This window comes from Vanessa cardui, chromosome 20, assembly GCF_905220365.1.
Source record: "Vanessa cardui chromosome 20, ilVanCard2.1, whole genome shotgun sequence".
NCBI lineage: Eukaryota > Metazoa > Arthropoda > Insecta > Lepidoptera > Nymphalidae > Vanessa > Vanessa cardui.
In genome coordinates, this window is record NC_061142.1 from 9,219,162 (window position 1) to 9,240,608 (window position 21,447).

At 33.7% G+C, this 21,447-nt stretch overlaps 1 protein-coding gene across 1 annotated transcript; it reads left to right on the forward strand.

The window, feature by feature from the left end:
* The first annotated feature begins 6,850 nt into the window (after positions 1–6,850).
* LOC124538587 (uncharacterized protein K02A2.6-like) lies at positions 6,851–11,101 on the forward strand. Its single transcript, XM_047115690.1, has one exon. It carries the CDS (start codon positions 7,021–7,023, stop codon positions 10,987–10,989), a length of 3,969 nt encoding a protein of 1,322 aa, XP_046971646.1. The 5' UTR covers positions 6,851–7,020; the 3' UTR covers positions 10,990–11,101.
* The last annotated feature ends 10,346 nt before the right edge of the window (positions 11,102–21,447 follow it).

Here is a 21,447-nt window from a genome sequence, read left to right on the forward strand (position 1 = left end):
ATTGGTAAATCGGCCTTTAACGTGAACTATACAACATTAAAATATATTGTTATAGTACTAAGTCAATGTATGTTTGTAGGATGTGGGTGTGTTAAGGTGTTTATGTAAGGATGCAACAGCTTTACACAATTCCTATAAAACATCACGGAATGCAACAATTAAGTAGGAAGACGGAAAATAGATATTTGCATAATATGTAATATTTAAATAACTGGTTTTAAGTATATGTTTCAACGTGTAATACCTATATGTAGTTATAGTGTTTAATAAGAATCATTAGGTAATAATTACTACACTTTGAAAGTGGTTTTATATTGCATATATGGAATTTAGGTATTTCAATATTGTATAATATCAATTAAGATGCTAAATATTCGTTGCATGTACCTCTTTCTATATTGTAGCTGATAATGTACCAGTGGTTGTTGTTTGGTTCTGATATCAAACCCGAGTCGGTAGAATGTATTTATTTATTTATTTGAATGGCACATCAACAGTACATACATGAAACACTTAAAACTAAACATTTAAAACTGACACTTATCTGATGTATGTACAAATTACAATGTAGAAGTTATTTAGATTATTTTAGTCGTTTATTCTGGTCAGTTGGCTGTTTTACATTACCGAACTTCGAAAATATCGTAAAGTTGTTGGATTTGAGCTTGAAATATTTTCGATCGTGTCATATTTGCCGTTCCCACGGATTATGAAAGTGAGATGCATAAAGTGCACTTGTATTTGCGCAAACGCGTGTGCGCTGTAATAACTCCTATGCATCCATATTACAGTGCATTTTTTCACATAAGAGCCGAAATGACCCAGTGTTTAGGACACGTGCATCTTAACCGATGAACGCGGGTTCAAACCCAGGCAAGCACTACTATACAATATACATATGTGCTTAATTTGTGTTTATAATTCATCTCCTGCTCGGCGATGAAGGAAATCATCGTGAGGAAACCTGTATGTGTCTAATTTCATTGAAATTCTGCCACATGTGCAGAGTGCGTGGTGGAATAGTTCCAAGCCCTCCTTAATGGGAGAGGTCATTAGCCCAGCAGTGGGAAATTTACAGGCTATTACTTTTCTTCACATATTGTTGTTACAGTTTAAATTCGATATAACATGAATAAAACAATAAAGTGAAATATTTTAATATACAGATTATTAGCATTGGCATTTTCAATCCTGAAAAGTTTTTTTAGGCTATAAGTTTGTGGACGAGCGTATGGGCAACCTGATGGTAAGTGGTCACCATCGCCCATAGATATTGGCGCTGTTACAAATATCACCCATTCCTTACATAGCCAGTGTGCCACCAACCTTGGGAACTGTGATGTTATGTCCCTTGTGCCTGTAGTTACACTGGCTCACTCAACCTTAACCGGAACACAACAAAAATAAATATTGTTGTTTGGCGGTAGAATATCTGATAAATGTGTGGTATCTACAGATGAGCTTTCACAAAACCCTACCACTAAGTACCTAAGTAAGTTGTGGTCAACTTCGACTACAAAAACATTAGTGATACATGTACGAGTACATTGTTACTTCAAAAAGTATTAAACTGTAATACACGAACAAAAAATTGACATAACGCTTATAACTTTTCCCATTATGGCAATAACGAAACGGGAAAAGTTTTTATAGACAAGAAAAATCTTCAACAATTAACATGATATCGTGCTTGTTTGTAATGTATATGTCATCATTACATAATGTCCCTATGTATGCTTAGATCTTTTAAATTATGCAACACATCTTGACGCGGGTTTTTTTTATAGACTCATGACAGGAAAAGCTTGCTGTGTATATAATTCATGCACAATATAGTAAAGAAACAAGAAACATTCTGTTGAATATTTAGTATCAGCATTGCACCCGTGCGAAGCCGGGGCGGGATGCTAGTTTTATGGTATATAAATTATTAAAACTTATATACATAATTTGAAAGAAACCTTATGTATCACGATTTGTTGTGAAGTTGCCTGGTTGGTTTTCCGCGATAATATTAGTGATTAAAGCCATAACATTTATGTGATCTTAGTATTTCCACAGGCTGAATTGTGGCGTTTTTTTTACTCTGTATTGTAAAGGACCTATGTAATTTTAAGGAGATTTGAAATTAAAGTTATTAATTTCGGGATATTTACCATGTTTTTTATTTTTGTTCGGTGGAGCTCGATATTTCGACATTGTCTACGAATGTCTTGTTCACGAGTTCAAACATGGTAAATATCCCGAAATTAATAACTTTAATAACAAAAATAACCATGTTAATTTAAAATCCGAGATTTGAAATGCTCATTTTTATACACATATTATTAAAATAAATATGATATTATATAAGTTAACCTATTTATATATATCCTTTTTGGGTTCTCTCATTTCGTTTCCCACACAAACTTTATAATTCGATTTAACCACTGAGTTTAATACGATGCCTTCGCCTTTCTTTCATTTTCATTTGTAAAAACTTGAAACAAGGGTAAACATAAAAATAAAACAAAGTGTATTTGTAATCTGTGACGAAGACGCATGATACTTCAGTAGTCCGGATAACGGTAGTAAGTGGCGTTGACAAATTAGGCGAGGCGGCGGAAATCTCGTGAGTCCCATCAATTCGGTGTCGTGTCCGTGACTCTGCGATCGATTGACAACAATCCCACCTTACGGTTTGCCGTTTGTTTTAATGTGAATTAAAGATACGCCGTTTTATACAGACTTCAAAAAAACCGAGATGAGATGACCCAGTGGTTAAAACGCGTACGTCTTTACCTATGATTGCGGGTTCAAACCCAAGCAAGCACCACCGTATTTTAATGTTAGCACATTGAACTTTGTGTTTATAATATTTCTCGTGCTCATCGGTAAAGTAAACAGGAAACAGACATGTATCTAATTTCAAAGAAAATCTGCCAAATGGGAATCCGCCAACATGCATGGGCCATGGTGGAATATGCTCCTACCCTACTCCTCAAAAGGAGAGGAGGCCATCAGCCAGAAGTGGGAAATTAGTAGGATGTAGGTACATGTTGTTTGTTGTATGTTGTTGACTTAAAAAAACTAACCAAAAAATTTAAATTTCAAAGTCTTGTTGAATTTCCCGTTTGAATATTATAAAAGACTGCAGCATAGCTTTGACCGTGGCTGTGTTATATCTTTTTTTGAAAATAGACGGCAAGCAGAATGCTGAGAACATTATGCATACGGCAAAATCACAATTTTTGTAAAATTTCACTTCTGTCTCTACACGATTTATTTAAATTCTGCAGGATTAAAATCATTTTCCTACATAAAAATTATTTACAAATGATTGGCGACAATTCTGAGTATAACATTTAAATATTATAACAAATGTATTAATTGGTAAGAAGTGGTTACCATTGCTGATATACATGAGTTCTGTAAGACACATTAACCATTCGTTATACCGTTAATGAGTCAATGGGATCTTGAAGATATATTCCTTATGTCTGTAGTTTCACTGACTTTTTTTTTATGGTTATAGGCTGGCGGACGAGCATATGGGCCACCTGATGGTAAGTGGTCACCATCACCCATAGACAATGACGCTGTAAGAAATATTAACTATTCCTTACATCGTCAATGTGCCACCAACCTTGGGAACTAAGATGTTACGTCCCTTGTGTATGTAGTTACACTGGCTCACTCACCCTTCAAACCGGAACACAACAATACTGAGTACTGTTATTTGGCGGTAGAATAACTGATGAGTGGGTGGTACCTACCCAGACGGGCTTGCACAAAGCCCTACCACCAAGTGTCTGACTTACTCTTAAAGAATACATTCTTTCGATTTCATTATATATCTAAAATACTAGTTGTTACGCGCGGCTTCGCTCGCGTTTTAGGGCCAATTTCCTTCCTTGGAGTTCAAATTTGCTTCATAAATTTATCAAATTCGGTTAATATTGGTAGTGGAAGGGCGACAGAGAGACAGACAGACAGAGTTACTTTCACATTTGTAATATTATTTAGTATAAATTTTAAGCGTAACATATTTCATACTCATAAATAAAATTTTAAAGACAAAGTGTTTTTACCTTACTTTATATAATAACTTGTAAGCACTTGTTATTCTAAAAATCAAATGAATTTATAAAATTAAAAGCAATAGTAGTACCCCAATGGTTGCTGAGTAATATATAATTGAATTCAGAATTAATTAAGGGAAAGGTAGGAATCGTTTTAATCCCATTAGTATAGGTCTCGAATGAACTAAGTTATTTTCCTCTTCCAGCTTGTTGAACTTTAGTCGTTGCGTAAAGATACGTACGTCGAGAATTTTTTTTTTCTTAATATAGATAACAGTATATTGAAAAAAAAAAGATATCAAAACAATGTCTGAATAAATACAGTATTGTTTAAAATTCTTAACGAAACTGAGTACCCACAATTAATATTTTAGTTGAACATTAAGCTCACAACTACAAAGTTTTACTTCAATCGCTAATTAAGCGCTTCAGGCCGTGCCAAGTTAACTTGGAAGCAATCTACAACTGCAGGCCGAAGTGAAACCTTTTTACATTTTCATGGAAAAAAATAGTATGTTCATTAGAGACGTAATAAAAGGATTGAATAAATTCTAAAGTAACTTCATATAAATCCCCTACTTCTGTGTTGAGGTTGCCCCTCTATTTATGGAGAAGTTTTGGAGCTCATTCGCCGTTCCAGAAAGCTGGGTTTGGAACTCATGTGGGGTTTAATTTATTCGAAAAATGCAACTTTTCACGAGCTAGACATGACAGCGTTGTGTAAAATTTATTCACGCTTGTTTCGAATGTCATACACATAAAATGACCTGGCAATATTTTTTGATAATGGCCATCTTTTGGGAGCCTTTTTAGTGTGTCTCAGTGAGCACGTGATCTCGTGACTCCTACCAAACGGAGGAGTGGGTACCGCTGGAATTTTACTTTTTGCGCTGGTGACCCCAAGAAACTAACCTTCACTTTTCATGGGGAGGAAACGGGTAAATTAGATTTTCAGTCGAAAAAAGATGTTTATAAATTCTCCGAAACTATAGCCCCAGATTCTCCAAATAAAGCTATTGAAAGACAAGTGCACTTTTTAATAAAAAGCTCCCAAAAGAAAATCCAACACATCCGGAAAGAGTTTACCGAGGCAACGGGAAATGTAAAAACTACCAATTTCTCTCCGGGTCTAACTGCCTGACTGACAAGTGCAATAACATTTCATAGGTTGTACACGGAGATTGGACTGGAAATCTGCAACCTCGCAAGCTAGCTATATCAAAAAGTCGAGTCCCTGAAAGTCTACATATAATTGCTATACTATGAGTATAGTCACTTTTCTCATTCGAGTGCAGATTAATCTCACTGTTATTATTTACGCTCATAATTTAATAGTATTTCCATTCTAAACACGCTTCATAAATCTCTTCATAAACGAAAGGACTAAAATGTTATCTAAAATAGAAATGATATGAAGAATATTTTTCGCGCGAGTCGAGATGGCCCAGGGGTTAGAACGCGTGCATCTTAACCGATGATTGCGGGTTCAAGCCCAGGCAAGCACCGCCGATTCATGTGCTTAATTTGTCTTTATAATTCATCTCGTACTCGGCGGTGAAGGAAAACATCGTGAGGAAACCTGCATGTGACAAATTTTATAGAAATTCTGCCACATGTGTATTCCACCAACCCGCATTGGAACAGCGTGGTGGAACATGTTCCAAACCTTCTCCTCTAAGGGAGAGGAGGCCTTTAGCCCAGCAGTGGGAATTTACATCGCCCACCTCCAAAAGAGGAGTACGTATCATCTACACAGTATCTATTCATTAATACAACTATCAAATGCATCAAATTACCAACCAAAAGCTGCAATATATACGTACCGTATTGCTCGTCGTTTTCTTAAGGATGAACCTACATCAGGCGTAACTAAGTAACTATAATGAGATCATTTAATTGGCCGTATCCATGGATAACAAATACCAGTTTTTTATGATGAGAAAACCACGTGATAAAACTAAAACCTTACTTATACCTACTTCATGTCTCGCAGTATCGATAAAAACTTCATGTTTGGTCATCGATGTAAACGTCAAACCTTCGCATATGGTTTTCAAGAATGAAGTTCGCCGCGATAAAACCCTTTGATGTGCCAATTTACCGATAGTGCCTAGACAGGTATTCGTGCTCGTGCGAATATATCAAAAGCCAACGACTGTCGCGTTGACGCGACATATCTCGCCGAATCTCCTCACCAAATTCCAATAGTTGGCTGCAAAGTTGGTAAAACATTATTTGTCAGTCAAGTATACAATTGTATACTTGACTGACAAATAACATAATTTTAAACCGCTTTCGTATTTTTTATTTTTTTTAATTGGTAAATTCTTTTTAATTGGTTTGATTTTAATGCATGAAAATATGTATCAAATATTGTTATTGTTACTAGTTACAGTAAAAAAACAACTTGATTTTGTTGTGATGAATCTGAGATTTCGTCCAATTAACTGGTCACTTTTTACATACTAAGCATGATCTCTTGGAATTCTAATGACATGACTGGAATGATGCAATGAAATTAATGCATTAGAAAATATATTACGTAACTTCGTTGTAAATATTAAGATACGCATTTAAATATATATTTATTTATATAAAATTGTCCTTTGTGCTTACCATCGTGGAGCATTTTGAATATAAAATTCAGATGAACGTGAAACTACATCCACAAAGAAGGTTGTGAAATCTAAATACATAATTCTTAAATTTTAATTTTCAAACACTTTTTATACATCGATATCAGAAAATGTATAATTTAAGCAAACGTAATAAAATATTTAGTAGATAAATAAGTATATATAGGTGCGTGCTGCGTCACCACAGATGAGCGCCAATAAAGTCAGTGCGTAATGAGCTACAGCGCGTTTCACTTGTGTCCTATATCTACCAGTGGCGACGAGGAACATCTACCCACAAAGCGAAAAATAAAAAACGAACAAAGGAATTGAGGCGGATTAAAATGTTTTCCAATTCAAAGCCGTTTTTTGGAAATATAACTACATTTAATCATCAGCATCAAGATTGGGTCACATATAAAAGTCGACTCCAGCAGTGGTTCGTGGCAAATGACATCGATGGTGAATCGGACAAAGGAGGTCTTAAAAGGCGCGCCATATTGCTCAGCGCATTCGACGAGAGCACTTATCAACTGGCCAGCAATCTCGTTTTTCCAAAAACTCTTGACGCAGTGAGTTATGTGGAAATTGTACGAGTTTTGGATGTACATTTTACTCCAAAGCGCTGCGGGTTTGCAGAACGTCATCACTTTTACGCGGCGTCGCAGCGACCGGGGGAGTCGCATGCGCAGTGGGCGGCGCGGTTACGAGGTCTAGCGAGCCATTGCAGTTTCAAGAATTTAGAAGAAGCTTTGCTAGACAAATTTGTGATGGGGATGCTTCCGGGTACCGAAAAAGAAAAACTCTTCGCAATGGAAATCGGGGAGTTGTCGATGGCAAAGGCGGTTGACCTGGCGGAGGGCGTGCGGTGTGCACGCATGGCGACTACGGCAGCAGGCACAGCAGAAGGAGTCAGCGTTGACCCTTTGTTTAAAATGACAAAGGGCCGCACCAATCGTAGTGACGGTGATAAGTGTTCCGTGTGTGGTCGAAAGAATCACAAATCTAGTGAGTGTCGCTTTGTAAATTACCGGTGTAAGAAGTGCAATAATAAGGGTCACCTGCACCGAATGTGTAAAAAAGTCAATTACGTAGACTCAGATGAGGTGAACGAGGGTGACGACGGTGAGTTTTTTAATATTCGCAGTAATAACGGGGGGCCTATGACCGAAACAATATCTATCAATAATATTTTATTAAAATTTCAAATTGATAGTGGGTCGTCTGTAACCGCTATATCAGATAAAACTTATTATTCTTATTTTAACAGTGTTACTTTAATTCCTACCAACAAAAAGCTTATCAGTTATAACGGAGGCTTAATTCAAAGTTTAGGTATAGCTAGGTTACCAGTGACATACAACAATAAAACAAACGTATTAGATTTCTATGTCATACAAAATGGAGGGCCGCCATTGCTTGGTCGCGATTTTATTTCAAAATTTAATTTAGAATTATCACCAATTAACGGTTGTTATCATGTGTCGTCGGTACCGGAATCGGAATTGCAATCATTTTTAAAAAAATACTCGGATATTTTTACCGACGAATTAGGTTGTTTTAATAAATATAAAATAAAATTGCACTTGAAAGAAAATGCAAAACCAGTTTTTATGAAAGCCAGGCCGGTTCCGTTTGCGTTAAGGGATAAAATAGATAAAGAAATAAGCCGTTTATTGCAGATCAAGGTCATCGAGCCCGTCGAGTTCTCGGAATACGCGTCACCTATTGTGCCGGTGTTAAAACATAACGGTACGGTTCGTCTATGCGCTGATTATTCACAAACGTTAAACAAACAGTTATTAGTGGAGAAATATCCTTTACCGACTATACAAGAACTATTTACACGATTACATGGTGGGGAACAATTTTCAAAATTAGACATGTCTTCAGCGTATAATCAGTTCGAATTGCTAGATGATAAACATGTCACTTGTATAAACACACACAAAGGGTTATTTAAATTTAAACGGCTTGTGTTCGGGTTGTCTTCGGCCCCCGCCATATTTCAGAGGGCCATGGAAAGTATTTTATCGGGGATAGATGGCGTACTTTGCTTTTTGGATGATATCCTTATTACAGGAAAAGACAAGGTGGAACATTGGGCTAGGTTAAAATTAGTTTTCGATAGATTAAAAGATTCGGGCTTAACTTTAAGAAAAGAGAAATGTGAATTTTTCAAAAATGAAATAAATTATCTCGGATATATAATTGATAAAAACGGGATAAGGAAATCGTCAGAAAAAGTTAAAGCAATTTTAGAAGCTGCAGTCCCTAAAAATTTAAAAGAATTACAGTCGTTTTTAGGTTTAATTAATTATTATAGGAATTTTGTACCCAATGCATCCACGCACTTAGCCCCTCTGTATGATTTATTAAAAAAAGGAGCTAAATGGTCGTGGTCCCCGCAACACGAAAGGGCGTTTTTGGAAGTAAAAACATTTTTAACTTCAGAAAACGTATTAGCTCATTTTGATTCAACCGCAAAAATCATATTAACGGTGGACGCTTCACCTTACGGGCTAGGGGCGGTGTTATCGCAGGTCGGAGCCGACGGCTTAGAACGTCCAGTTTCGTTCGCTTCACGAACGCTAAACTCAGCTGAAAAAAAGTATTCTCAAATACAAAAAGAAGCCACGGCTATAATCTTTGGGGTACGCCGGTTTCATCAATATTTATATGCTAGATCCGAGCCGTTTATATTAAGAACCGACCACAAGCCGCTTATTTCAATTTTCGGTTCCCATAGGGGTATTCCAGAGGTGTCTGCAAATAGGTTGCAAAGGTATGCAATATTTTTGTCAGCATATAACTACACCATTGAGTATGTCAAAAGCGCCAACAATAGTGCAGATTTCTTATCGCGCGGGATTCGGCCGGCGACAGCAGCGGCGTCGACCGACGGAGCTGCGAGTATTAGTCCGGGAGGAACTCGCGAAGACGCCGGTAGTGTACGTGGATGGAACGAGACGGCTACATACGTCAATTTTATTTTAGAAGGATGTTTACCGGTGACATTAGATCAGTTAAAACATGAGACTAAAAATGACCCGGTACTCACTCAAGTTAGTGATTATGTCTTTAAGGGTTGGCCTCGGAAAGTTTATGATTGTAATTTATTACCATATTTTAAATGTAGGTTGCAGTTATCATTAGAAAATGGAATTTTAATGCGGGGGCATAAGGTAGTTATTCCAGAAAATTTACGTAAACACATATTATTAGAATTACACAAGTCACATTTAGGTATAGTAAAAACTAAGGCGGAGGCCCGTTCTAGATTTTGGTTTCCGGGAATTGATGAAGCGATAGAAAAAATGATCGGAGATTGTTCAACATGCATTAGTATGCGGCAATCGCCACCCCGCGCTCCGCCGGCGCCCTGGCCGTATCCGACACAACCATTCAATAGAATTCATATAGATTTCCTTGGACCAATTCAGAATAAAATGTTTTTTGTAATAGTTGATGCTTACAGTAAGTGGGTTGAGTGTTTTAATATGAATAACAATATAACATCGGGATCGGTTATTGGTAAATTATGTGAATTCATGTCTAGGTTCGGGGTACCTCAAACAATCGTGAGCGATAACGGCACTTCATTTACATCTGAGGAGTTTAATGCATTTTGTAAATTAAACGGAATATGTCACTTGACCTCGCCGGCATACCATCCCTCCAGTAACGGCCAAGCAGAGACTTATGTTAAAATAGTGAAAAAGGGCATAAAAACAGCTTTGTTGCTAGGTGAAAATGCGCAAGATATGAATAATAGGTTATTAAAATATTTATTCGACTATCGGAATTCTGTGCATAGTACAACGGGGGTGTCTCCCGCGAAACTGGTATTCGGTCGTCAACTGAGGTCAATACTAGATCTTTTAATTCCTCATCCGTCGCCTTCGTCCCCTCGTCTGAATAATCATGTTCAAAACAAACAGTGCTTGCAGACTAAATATCACGGCGGAAAATTAAGAACTAATTTTAAACCAGACGATGTAGTGATGTTTAAATCTTTTATAAATAAAAATAGATATGTGTGGTGTAAAGGTACTATTATCAAACAGTTGGGTAAAGTGTTATACTTAATAAAGACTTGTGAAGGTATTAATGTTAAAAAACACAAAAATCAAATTGTTTTGTCAAGGAATGTGTCTAAAAACCAACTGGTTCAACCGGGGAACAGTAATCGAAGTGAGGAGGAAAATCAACACCGAAGTGATGTGAAACTTGCATCAGTTCCCTCGACGAGGACGCAAACTAAGATGGTTTTGAGAAATATTCCTAGAGTAAACTATAAAAAATATTTTTAGATAAAAATAATTGTCAAATAAGGGGGGAGGAAATAGTAGATAAATAAGTATATATAGGTGCGTGCTGCGTCACCACAGATGAGCGCCAATAAAGTCAGTGCGTAATGAGCTACAGCGCGTTTCACTTGTGTCCTATATCTACCAATATTTGTTAAATTTGTATATATGTTTTAAATAAAGACAAATTATGAATAATAACAAATAACACCGACAGTAAAAGCACGAGTGACGTCATTATAGATCGAAAAAAAACTACACGCTCGGTTTTCATGCTGTATAATGGACAAGCGGTATCTAGTCCACCCCAAATTTGTGGTCCCAGCCAATCGATCGGGCTAAAATTTCAATTATTTTACTTAAATCGAATATTTAGATACAGTTTCGAAGATTAGTTAGCTCTGTTTCAGCTGAATTTTCGTAAAGACATTAAGACTTGTTGATTACACATATGTACAACGGTAAAATAATCACACAATACATTTTCTAAGTCATTTTTTTAATATAAATTTAACTTTTGACGACCTCAGTGGTTGAGTGGTGAGTACACTGGTTTTCATGGGTACGCCATTCCGAGGTCCCGGGTTCGATTCCCGGCCGAGTGGTTGTCTTGGGTCTTGGTGTTTGTGATACCGTCGTTACTGCTGATTTTCCATAACACAGGTGCTTTAGCTACTTACTTTGGGATCAGAGTAATGTATGTGATGTTGTCCCACATTTATTTATTATTATTATTTATTTACTTTGACTTGTTTAATATTTCTAGAATAAACATTGAGTTTTTCAAAATTATTTTAAATAAAATATTTATTTTGGATGGGTAGCTATTTTATATTTCACCAATTCTCGTAAAAACTACAACTTCATCCTGATTGCCGTTTTAATATTTCAGTTTATTTATAATTATTTCAGTTTCAGTTTAAAACGGGCATATTACATTTAAAAGTAAGGTAAGGTATCTCTCGTCCCTTTGAGGAGAGGGTTTGTGTCTCACCAAGCTGCTTGAATGCGGGTCGATAGATACATATGAGTCAGAAATTCATGCAATTTATCACGTGCAGGTTTCCTCGCAATGTTTTCCTTTATTGTCGAATACGAAATGAATTATAAATCCAAATTTTGTTGTGCTTGCCTGGGCTAGAACTCGTAATCATCGGTTAAGATGCACGCGTCCAACCACTGAGAAATATATTAAAATATTGCAAATTTTCGCAGATAAGCTTTAGACGTAGAAGAGTAAATTGTCGGTACAGAAGCAAACTTTGCCAAAAGTAGAAAGCACACAAAAACTTCATCTAACAAAATCGTAGATCTCCAAAAAGATAAGTTGATAACAACTAATATAAACTTAATCTATTCATATACATATATAAAATCTAAATACTACTCACTGATTATTCACGAATATTTTAGAAACTAAATCACCTCAAATCAAATCAATCAAATTTGGCAGGCCAGTGGAGATATCCGCTACGAAACTGGATGGAGTTTCTTATCAGGAGGTTTGTGAATTATAAAATTTCCTCGGATAAAACCTCTTCAGCTAGTATTAATATACAGGAGATAAAATGGTTTCAAATTTTGGGTATTTTTTTAATAACATTAACTGTAATAAAAGTTTGAAAAGTATAGTCGCAATCTGTAAATGTCCCACTGTTGGACCAAGACTCCTTTCTCGATGAGAACGAGGTTTAAAGCTAGTTTCGAAAGACAAGACACAAAAAGTTTCCTCACGATGTTTTTCTTCCGCGCCGAGCACCAGATATAATTAATTATAAACTTGCTTTGCTTGGGTTTAAGTCCGCATTCACCTTGATGAGCAAATTCTAACCACTGAGACACCTTAGTTTCTATCCTAAATATAATATCTTAAAATGAATCTATTCAATTCAATTCAATTCTTAGTTTAATGGCTTTTTGTTGTGCCGGCAGGGCACAGATTATTTCGCCAATGTCACTTAGGATGGAGAAGACACGATTGAGATTCATCGGTACGGTTGAGACACTAAAAGTAAACTCAATTGAATTTTAAGGGGACTACATGAGCTAAATGCAAGTTTTAAAATGCCAAAAAGTATATAATCCAATGCAATAAACCAAATGAAAAAAATATATGTTAATCTTCAGGATACATGCTAATTATTTCTTGTTTTGAAAACATGATGTAATTAATTTGGTACGATAGAAAAAAATCGCAAAGTTACCTCTAAAAAAGTCTTTTTTTGTTTTTTAACTGTACTTATATACCTTCAATAATTTTGGTCTTTTGTCAGATTATTCTGCAAACCAAAGATTTAAATCGTTAGATACGCCCTCAGCTTAAAAAAACTGTGGAAAAATTTTTACAATGCGTGTGTTGACAAGTCGCTTACGATGCCTTACGCACTCACACGAATGCGTGCGAAGTACGGTCAACAAATTCATCAAATTGTAAAATGTAAGAAATTAGGTTGTTAAAGGAAATAATTTGTAAAAATTACAAAAATGTATTTTTTGCAATTTTTACACGTTATTAAGAAACACTTTTCATTTTAACAAAAAAATATATATAATTTTATTGTACTATAAAAAAATGTATTATAATTTTATTGTTATTGCATAATATTTATTCTCCATGAAATAAAATCAATTTATCATACTTTTTGACTGTTTGTTCTCTTAACATTTTTATGAATATGATGAAGGCGTACATCAGCGTAGCATTTAATTACAGACTTTATTAATTGTATTTTATGGTTCCAAGTTGCTGGTTGTTCTAGCCAGAACAAACTTGACTAAATTTCGTAGGTAACGTTCGTGTGTCAATTATTTAAATTTTATTCCAGCACCAAATAAGTTACTCTTGATTGAACAACTGAACCATTTTTAATAAAAATATATTTTGACGGATTAATATTACAAAATATATTACGATGCAATTTAAAACATTGTTTGTAATATAATATTTATAAAACATAAAATGCCGACGCTACCACAGGATTGCCGCTGTTAATGTCCATTTATAGATGATCCCTTTCCAAGCCGCTTCCGTAGTACTTCCGTGTATCTGGTTATATTAGTTAATAGTATGGTACTGAGACAATAGTTTCATCTCTGTTAATTACATAAATTATGCCATACTACTTTCTCTGTCGCACAATTTCTTTCATTTCGTGGTCTTGTCGAACATCGGAATAAAATAAATTCAATATTAAAATAAATATAAATAGTTACGAGTGAAATGTTACACCCTGGGCTTTATTAGTATTTCTTGAGTTGTGATTGCACTTTCGAAAGGCACATGACGGCATTTTGCGATTTTTTTTGGATTATAATTAGCGCATTAATTACAATGGATGACGTCTGACTGTCACTACGTATAAATGAACACTGATTGCGAATGAGTGAGCTGACTCATTTGAGTATTAACACATTTTATAGCGGTTATACTATGGCAGGGGCGCATCTAACGATTTAAATCTTTGCTGCAAACAATATACTAAAATATTGTTATCTTAATTATTTAATAAAATCAATAGATTGTTTTTAAATCAGATATTCTTATTTTCGACCAAAATGCCATTTATTTGTTTATTAAGTTATTTTTTATAAAGTTTAATTTTGTAAACATGGGAAATAAAGTACCTACAATCTGTGAAGAAAACTACAAAACGTTCATATAAATTAAAAAGCCGAACATATGAACGGTATGAAAAGGTAAGAGTATTTTATTAGTAAACATAATATATATATATATTATAAATAATGATTATTGGAAACATTTATTAGAAAACAGTGCAATCAGTTCGCATAGAATAGATTTTTCGACATATTTCCTACAGTCACCATGGAGTATTTGGTCAATGTAAGCAAATCGATGAAGAATGTACGGGTTCGATCCCCTGCTCTCTGAATCAAAATATTATTTATTTTTAAATGACTATATTTAAAAATATTTATGATAATTATTAAAATTTAATTACTAACAACTACGTATTTATTTTTTCAGAATTAAGAAAACTGAAAAAAAAATAACACGGAAGCTAAACCTTAATAATAAAAAAAATAAATAAACACATCACAGGAATATTTAATGGTGCTTGCCTGGGTTTGAACCCGCTATAAGATGCCCGCGTTCTAACCACTGGACCATCTTGAAATATGTAATTGTTGTGAACCAAAGAACTAAAATATTTAGAAGTGTCATATGCGTAATTCAATATTTTTTATAGATTGGAAATAGTATAAAAAATTTCAGCTCGTAGCTTCAGTGAAAGTGGGTGAAAAATTTGATTGCAAGTAACCATGATATTTTAATAACGAACGACGACGAACGAATAATTAAAAAAAAGATTTTTAATAAAAAAGTTAAAACTAAATTTATTTGTTTTTTTTTATACCAAAAATGAATAAAAATATTTGAATTTAATTGAATCAGTTTTATTTCAAATATCAATCAAAAACAATACAAATAATTCTAATATTCTAACTATTTTTATGAGATTTATGACTAAACCCATTATGATTGACCGAGTTTACGAATAATTCAACTAAACCGACTTGACGACTTCATTTTTATAGTAACTTTTTGATGATGATTTTTTTTTAACTTAATTTTTTTTCTTTGTGAACCGATATTAATAAAACGAACAAACACTACGCTTTTTGTCAGAGTACAGATTACGAACAGTTCCAATTTTATTTAATAAATCGATTAACAAACTTATAAAATTTAAAAATAGGTACGATTTAATATTTAGTATAACAACTAATTGAGATACAGTAAAAATGAAAGAAAAAAATGTTTAAATTAACAATTTTTTGTACATAAAATATAAATGAAAATAATTTAAGTTTAATTAATGCAGTTTAATTTTATCATATTTTTTTAAATGACACTAAAGAAATTAAAATAATTCTTTTGTCCTGTCTATTTTTATGAAATCTGTGATTGATGGAATTGATAGAATTGACTTCGCTTCGCTTTCGCTCGGTGCGGCGCGCGGCGGTTCGGCGCCATCTATTGGAATATTCAGGCGTAACCTCGCCGCCTCGTTAAGCGTAGTGCGCGGGGAGACATGCCGTTTTTGTCGTTAGTGTAAGTGTGTGCGCTTGATTCTCAAGGGCAATTAGCTCCTGTAGTCCCCTTAAAGTCAAGAATAGTAGTATTTCTTATTATTGCCTTGCTAACGTCAAAACTGACATTGACCCACTGAGTCAAATCCGCATCCGTGTTGCTTGGGTCTTTCTCCGATGTCATAATTTACAAACTATTACAGTAAACGTACATACGTCATTTCTCAGTCGAAACTTGCAACATAAATTCCAGTAATACTTGGTTGAATAAAAATTAGGTACAACTTTAATAATATAACGTCATATGTTACCAACATATTTCAGACTAGATTTTATCCTCAAGTTTGCACAAATACTCGTAAAATATAATATTTTGCGAATGATGTAATTTCGTATGAAAACTAAATTAATTAACTTCCAATATTTGTTTGCGACATCATCGTTCTTTTTTTTTAATAATAATTTAAAATTTCATACCTAATTTGTATTATATTAGTATATTATACACAATAATTATACATACGACATTGATCTATCCTCCACTTACGTTAATAAAAAAGAAAACCAAGGTAAACTATTACTCAATAACTTTAAACAGCTGGTAAATTTTATGTACTTATAATAATTATATTGTTATCGATTGCCACGACCTTACGCAATGGTATATTCAAATTTATTTACATAATAAGGCATACCATTTTAATGTATAAGTACTTTGGGTATTTTCAAAATAATACAGGGTTTCTTAGTAGTATATTAGTTGTTTCTTCTTTCCCACTATGAATAAAACAATGTTTACGTCAATATATCCGTCGAAAACAGACAACAGATTATATCGTAAAGGCTCCAGTGATAAGTGGGTCAGAGATACCGGCTTTGTCAAAGCATTACCACGATAATAGAATGTTGACTTAATTTCAAGTATATAATAAAAAAGGATTTGCGGAAAATTTAAATCTTAAAGCAGTAGAGCAGAGATGGCCCAGTGGTAGAAGGCAAGCACCACTATTATATATATGTATAATAAGTATGTAACCACTAGTATATATATATATTTATATCTGCTTCATTTATGTTTATAATTCATCTCGTGCTCGGCGGTGAAGGAAAACATCGTGAGGAAACCTGCATGTGTCTAATTTCATCGAAATTCTGCTACATGTGCATTCTACCACGCATTGGAACAGCGTAGTGGAATATGTTCCAAACACTTTCCTTAAGGGGACTACAGGAGCTAATTGCCCTTGAGAATCACGCGCACACACTTACACTAACGACAAATACGGCATGTCCCCGCGCGCACTACGCTTAGCGAGGCGGCGAGGTTACGCCTGAATATTCCAATAGATGGCGCCGAACCGCCGCGCGCCGCGCCGAGCGAAAGCGAAGCGAAGTCAATTCTATCAATTCTATCAATCATAGATTTCATAAAAATAGACAGGACAACAGAATTATTTTAATTTTTTTGTGTCATTTAAAAAATTATGATAAAATTAAACTGAATTAATTAAACTTAAATTATTATTATTTTATGTACAAAAAATAGTTAATTTAAGCATTTTTTTCTTTAATTTTTACTGTATCAATTCAATTAGTTGTAATACTAAATATTAAATCGTACCTATTTTTAAATTTTATAAGTTTGTTAAGCGATTTATTAAATAAAATTGGAACTGTTCGTAATTTGTACACTGACAAAAAGCGTAGAGTTTGTTTATTTTACTAATATCGGTACACAAAGAAAAAAAATTAAGTTAAAAAAGTCAGCATCAAAAAGTTACTATAAAAATAATATCGTTAAGTCGGTTTAGTAGAATTATTGGTTAACTCGGTCAATCACACTGTGATTGACCGGTTTAGTCATAAATCTCATAAAAATAGTTTGGATATTAGAATTATTTGTATTGTTTTTGACTGATATTTAAAATAAAACTGATTCAATTAAATTCAAATATTTTTATTTATTTTTGGTTTAACAAAAAAACAAATAAATTTTGTTTCAAATTTTTATTTAAATATTTTTTTTTTTATTATTCGTTCGTCGTACTTCGTTATTAAAATGTCTTGGATACTTGCAATCAATATTTCACCCACTTTCACTGAAGCTACGAGCTAAAATTTGTACTATTCAATTGATACTATTTCCAATCTTTAAAAAATATTGAATTACGTATATGACACTTCTAAATATTTTAGTTCTTTGGTTCACAACAATTACATATTTCAAGATGGCCCAGTGGGTAGAACGCGCGCATTTTATTGCGGGTTCAAACCCAGGCAAGCACCACTAAATATTCATGTGATGTGCTAATTTGTATTTTTTTTTTATTGTTAAATTTCATCCATACATAACTATATTTCCTATTATAAACAAAGTTGATAAAATTTAACTCTAACGTAATAGAAATAGCTTCCGTGTTATTTTTTTTCGATTTTCTTAATTCTGAAAAAATAAATGCATAGTTGTTAGCAATTAAATTTTAATAATTATAAAATATATATATATTTTTAAATATAGTCCTTTAAAAATAATAAAATTTTAGTTCAGAGTGCGGGGATCGATCCCGCAAATTGTTCTTGGATTTGCTTGCATTGACCAAATACTCCATGGTGACTGTAAGAAATATGTCGAAAAATCTGATTCTATGCGAACTAATTGCATTGTTTTTAATAAATGTTTCCAATAATCACTATTTATAAAATATATATATATATATCTTTCATATGTTCGGTTTTTTAATTTATATGAACGTTTTTTAGTTTTCTTCACAGATTGTACTTTATTTCCCATGTTTACAAAATTAAACTTTATAAAAAATAACTTAACAAAAAAATAAATGGCTAACTACATCTAGACTATTTTAACTTAATATATTTATTTACATAAAAGAATAATATTCGACAATTAATTTACAATTAAAATTACACAATAATAAAATCTACGAGATTTTATTCGCAACGATGCGGTGAAAAGAGCGACACGTCTGTATAGCAACAGGCCTCGGCCGGCAGTGTCTGTACGAGGCGCTCACGCACACATGCTTACGCATTTTGGTCGAAAATAAGAAAATCTGATTTAAAAAAAATCTATTGATTTTACTAAATAATTAAGATAATAAATTTTTAGTATATTGTTTGTAGAATAATCTGACAAAAGACCAAAATTATTGAAGGTATATAAGTGTAGTTAAAAAACAAAAAAAGACTTTTTTAGAGGTAACTTTGCGATTTTTTTCTATCGTACCAAATTAATTACATCATGTTTTCAACACAATTAATAACTAGCATCTATCCTGAAGATTAACATATATTTTTTTCATTTGGTTTATTACATTGGATTATATACTTTTTGGCATTTTAAAACTTGCATTTAGCTCATGTAGTCCCCTTAATGGGAGAGGAGGCCTTAGCCCAGCAGTGGGAAATTTACAGGCTGTTACTTTAGTCTATACTTTTTAACTCTTAATTTAAAGTCCGGATAGTCTGCCTAATAAACCTATTTTCCTTGTAACAAATCGTACTTAAATCTCCTCTAACTATAGCTAATTATGCAAATTTTTAACGACATTCATATTACTTATAACGTCGATAACTCAATTTGATATGGTTTGTTAACTCGCATTTAAATATTATCAGTCTGCAATGTATTAATCGATATAGCCAGGTATTGATAGTGAAGTTTCCCTCGAAAAGAGGACAGTAAACAATAAAAAAAAATTAATAAAAATTTGAAATCGACGACTCATTTTCCATATTGAGTAACAAAGAACAAAAATACCATTATAAATAAATAAATAAATAAATATGAGACAACATCACATACATTACTCTGATCCCAATGTAAGTAGCTGAAACACTTGTGTTATGGAAATCAGAAGTAACGATGGTACCACAAACACCCGGACTTGGGTCTGGGTGTTTGTGGTACCATCGGTCAACATAGAAAACTAATGTAAATAAACTCGGCCGGGAATCGAACCCGGGACCTCAGAGTGGCGTACCCATGAAAACCGGTGTACACACCACTCGACCACGGAGGTCGTCAATAAATATTCCATGATTAGAGATTTATTTAAATTTTTCCTTTTCTACGTTATAATTATTAATTTGTTGTGAATCGATCGAGAACAAGGCCAAAGATGGTGCTGTAATGCAGGTACCATTAACACGCAGAACAACTGATTTCTGAATGATTCTTTTTATCACTAACTCCATTAGTTTTAAATCTTCACATATTTAAATAATTAATTATTTAATTTAAATAGTATAAAACAAAGTCGCTTTCTCTGTTCCTATATCTGAAAAAACTATTGCTTGATGCGTTTTTTCAACCGACTTCCAAAAGGAGGAGGTTATCAATTCGTCTGTATTTTTTTTTTAATTTTTTTTTTATTTTTGTTACCTCATAACTTTTCACTGGGTGGACCGATTTTGATAATTTTTTTTTGTTTGAAAGGTAGTGCTTCCCGTAGGGTCCCATTTTTTTTTATTTTTTTCCGATGATGGTATCCATATGAAAAAGACATAAGTCTTAAATTTGCATTATGTATATGCGCGACAAATAGGTGAATAACTGAAAATCACGTTAACCAATTTTGATAATTCTTTTTTTATTATAAAATATATACTTCAAGGGTAATTTGGTGAAAGTTTGGTAAGGTTCTGAGCACAGGATCCATGACAAAGTAACGGAACGGAAGGGAACGGAACAATTCTGAGGAGCACGTTAGCGATACTCAGTCGAATCTTTTATTTATAGGTTATTTGGATATTTGAGTCACCTTCCGTAATGTGGTTATGTTTATGTAATTATCATTGTCGAATATTATAATCAACTAGCTACCCACCCCGGCTTCGCACGGGTGCAATACTGATACAAAATATACTACAGAATTTGTTAATTTACGACATCACATCGCAAACTTCTAAAATTATCAGTGTTTCTTTAGTATATTGTTCATGTATTATATACACAAACCTTCCCCTTGAATCACACTATCTTTTAAAAAAAACCGTATCAAAATCCGTTGCGTAGATTTAAAGATATAGGGACAGAGAAAGCGACTTTGTTTTATACTATGTAGTAATGGAACAATACGGCTCGCAGTTAGGGTGCGATATGGGGCAGAATTTCTTACTATCTTTAATCAAATTTTGTGTATGTGATGTGATGTCATATGATGTACAAAATATAGTTGGTCTTTTTCAAAGATTTTTTGCTGAGTTCGATTACAGCTCTTTCGAAGGATCCTTGTAGTTTACGCCGCGTGACGTATTAAATCCGCATTTTCGAAAGTCTATTTTTGCTTTATTCGCAAGTTTCTTTTGAAATTGTCCTCGAAGTAGTTTCTGACTCATATAAATGGAACGCTTAATATATCTATATTAAAAAAAATTAGTTAGTCA